Raw genomic sequence first — 9,795 nt, 5'->3', positions numbered from 1 at the left:
GAGAGAGTCCAGGTAACTCTTTCAAGAATACATTTGAGAATTCTCTTACTACACCTAACTCTTCTATTGACGTGGTTTTTGGTTCGACTAGAGTGATACTAACAAGAAAAGTAGTACACCCTTTCTGTATGTACTTTTGTGCTTTCAACAAAGAAATCACCCTGTCTTTCAGTGCAACAAGAGAATCTTTGATCAGTAAGATATATAAGTTCAGTAAATATATATAAGTGTATATATATAGTCTAAATTAAGATAGGCACAAACACACGATAAAGGATATGTCGTCCGCCTAGTTAAGCGAGTTGAGGCAGAACAAAGAGAGAGCATTTATACAAATTAATTAAACAAAAAGTGTTAATATTTTAACCAAAATCAAATATTTATTGTTCATGAATTCCTAGTTAATGCTAATTAAAAAAGAAAAACACATAAAAACTTTAAAACCATAACTAAACATTCATGCCAATATAAAAAAACAAATCAAAACCCTAATTCCTACCAACTTCATAAATTATGCATTTATGCTAATTGATAAAAAATCTTAATATTCTAAGTAAAATCAAGTGTTCATTAATCATAAATTCAAAACACAAAAAAAACCTAAGACCATAGCTCAATATTTAAGTCATTAAAAAACAAATCAAATTCCTAAATCATAACAAACATCACTTATAGATCTACTAATTGATGAAAATAAAATCCTAAAATTCTAACTAAAATCAAGCATGAAATCATGGAATCATGTTTAATGTTGATTGAGAAACAAACACAAAAAATAACCAATTAAATACTCATGGCATTTGAAAATTTAAAATAAAAAACTTAAACCCTAACAAAAATCAAAGATTTAGGGGTTTGAGAAGTGATAACTAAAATCAAACATTCATTAATGGAATCATGCTTAATGATAATTAAAAAAAGGCACACAAAAACTCTAAAACCCTAATTAAACACTTATGTTATTTGCAAGAATCCAAATCAATTCCCTAAATCCTAAAAAAAATCATGCATTTATGCTAATTAAAAACCTCTTAATATTTTAGTGAAAATCAAACATTCATTATATGCCTAATGATAATAAAAAATACAATAAACCCTAAAAACCTAATTAAACATTCATGTTGTTTAAAAAATAAACTAAATCAATAACCTAAATCTTAAAAGATATCATGCATTATGCCAATTGAAAAAAAAAACAAATATAACCCCTAAAATCAAAATGAGCACTCATTTATGATTTGAAAAAAAAATAGAAAAAAATAAAGAGAAAGAAGAAGACCTACAACTGATTGATATGCGTAAAAGAGGAAGAAGAGGTTGTCGGAGGTCCAACCAGCCTAACAGTGGCCAGTGGTGTCGAACGGCGGATGGGCCACACAAGAAAAACATAAAGAGAGAGAGAGATTGTGGGGTGGCGAAAAGCGCCAGAGGGCGAGTGAGGGTCGAAGGGAGAACTGGTTATGTTATAGTTTGGGGTAAGTGCTGGTATGTGGCTTGTATCTGTAGCATATACATAGAGGCCGATCTTGTTTAGCTATCAGAACAACCTTGGATTTGAATGCGTTCTCCCCTAACTATCTAGGCAATTTTGAGTTGATTGTCCTTTACATACGTTGACATTGGCGTTGCATTATTGATGAAGCCAATAGCGGTGAGAGTCATGGTTGTAGTAGAGTAACAACGGCAAAATATTTATGTTATTGCTATTACCTATCAATTAATGGGGACAAAAATCTCGTCATTATTGCTTTATCAATAACAGCGAAATTATGTCTTGCTAAAAAAGAGTAGCTCCTATTGACCCTCATCCTTGTAGTGATAGGCTTGACAAGTTAAACATGAACAACCAATGTTCATCTCGGCTGGAAAAAATATTTTTTATATATTTGTTCTATCATAAAATGCAGATGATTGCAGCTTTTGGCTTGCAAGCAATAAGTTTAGAGTTTTTGCTTACAAGTTTGGAACAATTATTTAGTTTGTAAATGAGCTGGCTCATAGCTAGCGGGCTTCATGAGCTCAATCTTGACTCGGCTTGATACAAGAAACAACCTGATCTTGAACACCCTCCGTTCAGTTCATTCGCGTCTACAAAGCCCCATTAACAACTAAGACAGGCCTCAATAGCGGGGTTCAATAGCACCCTTGCCTGTGGTTGAAATGCAATATCTGAAGAATTGGGCGGTCCTTTTACAAATACACAATTATTCAAACAAGCCAGATAGGGCTAGGTTGCTCGGGTTCAAGCTCAAGCTTTGAGTCAAAACAAGTCAAGTTTGGTCAAGCCAAGCTCGGCTCATTTACTGACCCTCATAACAGTGATCTCCCTTACTTAAATGATCACCCAATTCGATGTTCTACCTTTATTCCCAACCCATACTTGAGATACAACACCCACCTCTTACCCCCTCTAAATCTTCCCTAGAACAAACTTGCTGTCTTGTGGTTCCCTTGTGATCTCTATATCCCAGTTAACATATCACAAATGTGCGCTATTACTAGCGATTCCAACTTCATGTCTCCTGGCTCTTTGTTTATATCAATAAGAGAGTTCCAGGAACCTTTGGGCCATGGGATGCTTGGCTTGTGAAATCTCATCTGGCTTGAGCACCTCGACCACCTCCCCATCGACGACCAGGTATACCAGATCGGCAATCCTCTGTATCTGCTTCACACTGTGGGAGACCATCACCGTCGTCATGCCCCGCGACTTCTTCAGCTTGACTATGGCATCTTCAATGTTCTGTGTCGAGATTGGGTCGAGCGCGCTTGTGGGCTCATCCAGAAGCAGTACCTGCCATGAAAGATAATCACTCACCCTATGTTGCGCACAGAAAGAGTTGACCAAGCCAACTTAGCTAGCCCGAGCCTTGTAGTAGAAATGGATATCATGCCGTCCAAAAGCCAAGAGAGAAAGCAAACTGACTTGAGCCAGCCAAGCCGATGCTAGGAATCTTAGACTTACCTCAGGTTCGTTGGCTAGCGTCCGGGCCAGGGCGACTCGCTGAGCCTGACCAACCGATAGTTCAGAGCCCTTCTTTGGCGCGAACGAGGAGTCCAGGTCCGCCAGGGTCAGCAGTTTGGAAACCTCCGCGTCCGTTAGCTTCTTCCCCTGCAGATGGGGCCCATATCGTACGTTATCCGCGACCGTACCTGAAATAAGCACGATAGGTGCACATTTACGAAACTGCACTTGACTTCAACCAAATAAGACGGAGTCACGTAGTTGCTAGAAATGGGTACGGGGTACCGGTACCGGTACTTGAGAGTTTAAAATTTTTTAAGTACGCTTGTATTTGAAACACGTATTGCTACAATTTTAAAATATATAACACTGATACGGTTTTTAAGAGAATTGAAATGAGTTTATTAAAAGTTGATACAAAATATATATTTTTATAAAAATACTTATAAATTAAAATAATTAACTACACATATATAATCATTGTTGTATAATAAAATTTCAATAAACTATAATATTTAAAAATCTTGATAAAAAACAATGACTTTGTAAAATGAAATTGTTGTTTATATGCAAACTAGCTTGATACTCATTTATAATATAAATGAAACATGTTTTATCAGTGAGATGGATACATATTTCTCAAACAATAAGAAAATGCAACTATGGGAGTCATCATCCAGCACAATTATGAAAATACCCTTGACTCCTTTTGATAGACTACACTGCGTGACAGACCTTGGACTGAGAACCTTTATCACCATCAATCGGTGATAAGGCATCATGCAGGGTGGGCAACGGGCTGAGCGGCTTGATGGGCCAAGTCGACCCGACATACAATGGATCAGGTTTGGGCCAAGGTTTTTGGTTGGGGCTCATTAGGAATCGGGCTGAAACCCAACCTGTTATATACGTAGGTCGAGCCTGGGCTGGCCTGCATGCTATCGGGCCGGCTTGATAGGCTTGAGTTAATTATCAATTTTTAATAATATAAAAATTTTAAAAAATAAACTATTGCATAGTAACTTGGTAGCTATTACTATTTACCTAATTAGTTATATTAATTTTATGAAAACTAGAAAAAAATTAATTAGGTAAACGATAAGTTGGGAACTTGTTAATTATTCCTATTTACAAATGAATTGAGGCTGGGTCAGGCCAGACCCGACCCGCTTTACATTGGCCCATTGGGCTAATGGGTCGGGCTGTGGGCTGCTCTTCCAATCTGAAACCGTTAAGAATCAAGCCAAAACCCAGGGACCAGGCCATCTCCATGCCATACTTAAAGTCCGGCGGGCCGAGCTCTAAACGGGCCCGGAACAGGCCGGCCCAATGTCTACCCCTAATCATGCATTACCATTATAGGGGTGAAGTGCAAACGGGTCAAACTCAGGCTGGACCTTGTCAGATTGGAATCCAAATCCAAAATATAAACAATAGATCTGAATCCAAAACAAACATGAGGATATAAGGTTGAATCTGAATCCAAAATACATGTGGTAATACTGGATCTGAAAAAAATAGATGAAAAAAAAGTAATTTACATGTAAAAAGTGTAATAGACTAATAGGGTCAGAATTTGAATCAGATAGCCTTGAGATCCAAGCTTTAAATACCGATTCAAATCTGACTTGATTCCGAAAGTAACTCGATTGAATCAGATCTGAATCCAATCAAAATGTACATTCGGATCTCACATATAAAGATTTATATCCAAAAAAACATGAACTCGGATTGAATATCTGTCTATATCCAATCCGGTTGCAACCCTAATTACCGTCAATCACCGACCATCAGAGTAACCAGCGGGTGTGCTGATTGCTACAATGGCCATTTACGATGAGGGTCACGGACACCAGTAATGAATCATCACCAATGAACGGTGATAAAGCTTCTCACCTAATCCATTGGGATTCCTAACCAGAGGTTGGCATTTGCCAAATCCTATCTAACTTCATATAGGGTTGGGCATCGAGCTGACTTGGACCGGGCCTATTTAGAGCTCGGCCCGCCGTAAGTGTCGTCCAGCCTGGTGATGACCCGACCTGTTTACTAATGGGCTGGTTTTTGGCCCGGTTCTTAATGGGCTGATCTTGTTTGAAGAGCATCCAATGACCCGGTCCATTGGTCCAATGTGGGAAGCGGGCCAGCCCATACCCATTTGTACGTTAATTTTAATAAAATTAATAAATTGATTTTAAAATACCAAAAAAATAAATTAAATAAAATATATATAATTAAGTAAATAATAAATAATCATGACCATGTACCCAACAAATTATCTTTCTAGTTTTTATAAAATTAATGCAACTAATTATGTAAATAATAATAGTTACTAAGTTGTTATGTAATTAATTAATTTCTTTAATTTTTATATTATTAAAAAATAATAAATAGCTCAGGCTCATCGAGATGGCCTCGTAGCCCGCAGGTTGACTGAGAATCGGCCAACGCATATAACGGGCTGAATTTTGGTTCGGTAGCTAATGGGTCTGAGCTTAAAACCTTGACCCAACCCCAGCTTATGGCAGGCTGGGTCGGCTTGGCCCATCGGACCGCCCAGCCCGTTGCCCACCCCTAACTGCATATATAGCCTACTTATATAGGAGAACCCTTGCGGATCCAGATCTGATTAGTATTTTACCTTGATGGGATCAGAAATTGCGCGCACGTCTCCGATTTCGATCAATTACTGTCCGTGGATTAATGTTGGTGGGGACCCAACACAAACGATAGGAAGACAGTTGGATGAGAGGAAAGACACCTCTAGAGACATTTTTGCTTTACTAAAGAGAGAATTTCCCTACTTTTTGACTTTTTTGGCCCAAAAATCTGCAACCGGTTCCAAGTTGCGCTGGTTTGCACACCAAAAAAAGAATGCACGTTCTAGTAAACTTTGGGTCCAATGCATGATGGTAAACAATTAAGATAGTGGAAGACAACGTATGCAAGCCAGCTTGGAAAGTGGACGTAGGAAGAGACTAGTGGGAGTTTTTCTTTTTTTAGGATAGAGAAAGCTGGGGTTGGGGTAGGGCATACTCCTAGCAGGAGTACAACCATACCATTGGATTCGAACTTGCAACGACCCAACATAAGGTGACGTGCAGTAACTGCTCCTGCCAAACAAGCCGAGCCCTCGTTGGTGTACAAAATCGTCTTTTATCATAATATGGAGCTGAGTAGGTGCCACCTAAGCATGACGATTTTCTGAAGGTATAAGCACAAGTTTTGCGTTTTACGGTATCAGTGCAGCGACTGTAAGTACGGCAGCAGGCAGAGTTAGCAAGGCTAAGTCTTTGATGGTGAGAGCAGTTTCTCCGTATATAAAAAAAAGAAGCAAACATGAAATCCACCTCTACGAGTTGTTTTGTGTCTTTTGTTCTGGACCTTTAATTTTCAAAGGAGATAATGGATTTTTCTAGTTCTTTCTCCGGCCAATAATTTCGACTCCGTTCGAAACCATCGGCCAGTTCTAGGGATATGATGGTGAAAAAAAGAAAGAAATAAAACGTGGGGTATGGAAGGAAGCTAAGGGTAGAGGGAAAGTTACCTTCAAACAAAACGGGGACCTGGAACAGCATCCCGACCTTGCGCCTAAGGCGGAGGACGTCCAGAGCGGTGATGTCCTTGCCGTCCAGGAACACCGAGTCGGAGGGAGGCTCCCACAGGCGGTTCAGTGCCCTCAGCAGAGTTGACTTGCCGCTGCCGCTGGGGCCGATGATCCCCACCACCATGCCTTTGGGCACCTCCACCGACACCTTCGAGAGGATTGGGACGCCGCTGTCCGATTTCTTCGTCAGGTTTCGGACCCGGATCTTGGGCCAAGAGCTCCGATCGCCGTTCTCCACGTCGATAAGTAAATGCTGCTGCGCCTCGTCTGCTGAAAGAAGCCAAAAGGGAAGAAGGTGGGAAATTAGAAGAGGTTCCAATTTACTTCGAAGCCCCCATAAAATAAAATTGCAACGAGACATGTAAAAGTTTTCGTAGATTACCTAAAATCGGCTCCATTATAGCAGTTTCAAGAATTCCGGAATCGTATGGATCTGAAAAATTCGTAGATGGTTAGGCGACAGTAATTACTCGGATCCTGAGCCACTCAAAAAGAAAAAAATGAAAACCTCGACAAATTTGAGAGAGAGAGAGAGAGAGAGAGAGAGAGAGTATTTGGATTTTAAAATAGACGTCGAAGCTTTTATTGAGAGACTGAGCTCGGAACCACGAAAATATAATTCAAGTCTGAAAAAATTCACAACTTTCTGCATGAAGTTGGCAAAAAAAAGAAAAAAGAAAAAAGCCAACTTTGACATATGCAGATCGAAAGCTGGCAAGTCGGTCGAAGTTTATGCCAATCCAAGATTTGCAACTGTCAGAGACCTAAAAACACGTTAAATTTTCAGTTTTCTTAAAGAAGTGAATTTCCAGAGCGAGAGAGAGAGTTAAATTTTGAAAGCTTCGTCTTTTCTCTTGAAATCAGACTTCTGAAAAGAAATGCTTCAAAATCACTCCTTACGGGAAATCAAACTTTTAAGCCTAAAACGAGAAAAAAAAAACGAAAATTTTCAGCAAAAACGAGTTCCAAAACTTCAAATTTTCAACGGAAATCAAACTTTTGAACACAAATCCCTTCAGCTTCCCATGAAAATGAAAGATCGCGACTATGCAAGAGCGAACCTTAAGTTTCGTGCGATCTCCGACGTCGAAAGCCGAATCCCTTCAATTCTTCGTAGTCCGACTACTTCCGCCTCAAAACCTTAAGAAAACCCGATCAAAAATCTGATTCTTCAAGGAAAAAGGAAGAAAAATCCCTCAGATTATGATCAATCTCGAGCTAATCAAAGAACCCTTTAAAACCTAAAAAAAATTCCACGCAGAAGCGGAAATAAAGTGGTAGAGGAAGATGAGAGCGTGAATACAAGAGGGAGACGAGGTGTAAGGTTAAATACAAAAAGAACGAAGGGTACCAGTTAAGCCCGGACCTTAAGTGCGATTCTTTAGAGAGAGATTCGGCCGAGTTAACACCTCCCCCAACTATCGAGAGATTGATTCGGCCTTCACCAAACGCGTCCCCATTCAACGAACTCGTCACTTTCTTCCGTACGGTGTATTGAATGCCGTCCCAGTTCTCTCCGTCTCCGGGCGTTCTTTTTCATGTGTGTCAGTGTATATCTACAAGTTGGCCGGTTTGGTTACCGTACTTGATAACGAAAATGCCCCTCACTCCCTCACAAAATACAAAACGGTGTGTTCATGTTCATTGATAGTCCGAATGAGCGCCGCCTCTCTAACCACGTTTGGGCTCATATCCCTGTGTATCGGCATCACTTAGCGTTAGAGCCCTGTGCAGTTGCAAAGATTTAAGTATTTTTTTTTCATGAAACAATGATTAAAAAAAAAAAGCAAAAATATCTTTCATTCATAAAAAAAAAAAGGATGGTTTGAAAAAAAAAACAAAAATGTCTTTCATCCATAAAAAGAAGAATGATGTTAACTCTTCAAAGTTCAAACATTTTATTTTTGCCGTAAGTAGTAAGCACCGGAGCTTCTTTTAACGATGCATCCTTTGCTGTCGTTTGTTGTCTTTAAAACACCTTTTGCAATCGTCTGTTGTTGCTAAAGCATCATTTGCTATCGTCTGCTATTGTTAGAGCACTCTTTGTCATCGTTTGCTGCCACCAGAGCAACCTTTGTCGTCGTTTGCACAGTGAGAGCATCATTGACACCATCGGTTGCATCTACCTTCTGGGTGTTTATCCTCCACTGTCGGATTACCAAAACTCATGTCATTTCGGTGAGTTTCGTCTAAGGTTTCGTTATGTAAACAAATCGATTTATAAATCTGAATGCTAAATCTTACAACTGATTGTACTATTCATGCTAAATAATACCTATTTTATACTGAAATAAATCGATTTGTACTTATTCACCTTCTGGGTGTTAAAAAACAGTTAGCACGGTTTATTCTTATAAAGACCAAACATTACAACGATATGTACTTATAAAGGCTAAATTTCTACAATGATTTGTACATTGGAATGCAACAATGATTTATACATTTAATGCAGTAGTGATTTGTATGTTCGATGCAGAAACGATTTATACGTTTGAAGCAGTAGCGATGTGTATTTATAATTTATAAAGTTACCACAATTTGTACTTAGGTTTGCTAAATCGTACAACAATGTTTACTTATGAAGCTCAAACGTTACAACGATATATACTTATGAAGGGTATGATTTCTACAACGATTTGTAAGTTCGAAGCATGAACAATTTATACATTTAAATCAGTAGCAATTTGTACGTTTGAAGCAACAATGATTTATACATTTGATGCAGTAGCGATGTGTATTTATGAAGTTACTTCGATTTGTACTTAAGTTTGCTAAATCTTACAACGATGTTTACTTATAAAGCCAAATATTATGAGGATTTGTAATGTTGGTGATTGTGTAACGAATGTGATAATTTGTAATAATATATACTTGGGGAGGCGGTTGTAACATATAATGATGCGGTTAAATTTATGTATTGTGCAGGTTAGCAATGACTAAAATTTCTAAGACAAGAAAGCCCCCACCGTTTGATGGGATGACTCTTGGAGAAATTAACCGCTAGTTCGATATATACGAGTGTTATGAAACATACCAAAATATAATGAAGATTGAGAATGATAAAGACAGGGACAAAGCGTTGAAATTATATAATGCAGAGCATTATTCATCAAATATTGAAGATGAAGAGCAAAGGAAGAAGGATGAAGAAGAAGAAAAATGATGATAAAAAGAAGAAAAAGCAAAGGAAAAAGGAAGAGGAGAATGAAAAGCAAATGAAGAA

The 9,795-nt window shown here is 38.6% G+C and overlaps 1 protein-coding gene across 3 annotated transcripts; it reads right to left on the bottom strand.

The window, feature by feature from the left end:
* Positions 1-2,145: 2,145 nt before the first annotated feature.
* Positions 2,146-8,098, bottom strand: ABCI17 (non-intrinsic ABC protein 3). Of its 3 annotated transcripts, none has more exons than XM_089999163.1 (6): positions 7,939-8,098; positions 7,634-7,741; positions 6,955-7,005; positions 6,513-6,842; positions 2,966-3,153; positions 2,146-2,794 (listed from the first exon to the last, which is right to left on the bottom strand). In XM_089999163.1, the coding sequence occupies exons 3-6, from the start codon at positions 6,968-6,970 to the stop codon at positions 2,540-2,542; spliced, it is 789 nt and encodes a 262-aa protein (XP_089855289.1). In that variant the 5' UTR covers positions 6,971-7,005; positions 7,634-7,741; positions 7,939-8,098; the 3' UTR covers positions 2,146-2,539. The 3 variants fall into 3 exon arrangements, with proteins under 3 accessions (XP_089855289.1, XP_089855299.1, XP_089855308.1); XM_089999173.1 differs by having other exon boundaries at positions 7,924-7,944; XM_089999182.1 differs by lacking the exon at positions 7,939-8,098 and having other exon boundaries at positions 6,513-6,839; positions 7,634-7,914.
* Between the last annotated feature and the right edge of the window lie 1,697 nt (positions 8,099-9,795).

The sequence above is a fragment of the Nuphar pumila genome, chromosome 1, assembly GCF_984573655.1.
Source record: "Nuphar pumila chromosome 1, dmNupPumi1.hap1.1, whole genome shotgun sequence".
NCBI classification, from domain to species: Eukaryota; Viridiplantae; Streptophyta; class Magnoliopsida; order Nymphaeales; family Nymphaeaceae; genus Nuphar; species Nuphar pumila.
This window is presented reverse-complemented; position numbering and strand designations above follow the sequence as displayed.

Coding starts and splice junctions, on each gene's coding strand:
- ABCI17 (XM_089999163.1), bottom strand. Junction 3,154..6,512: donor GGTCCCCGTTTTGTTTGAAG/GTAACTTTCCCT, acceptor TGCTTATTTCAG/GTACGGTCGCGGATAACGTA. Junction 2,795..2,965: donor CGCTAGCCAACGAACCTGAG/GTAAGTCTAAGA, acceptor CTTTCATGGCAG/GTACTGCTTCTGGATGAGCC.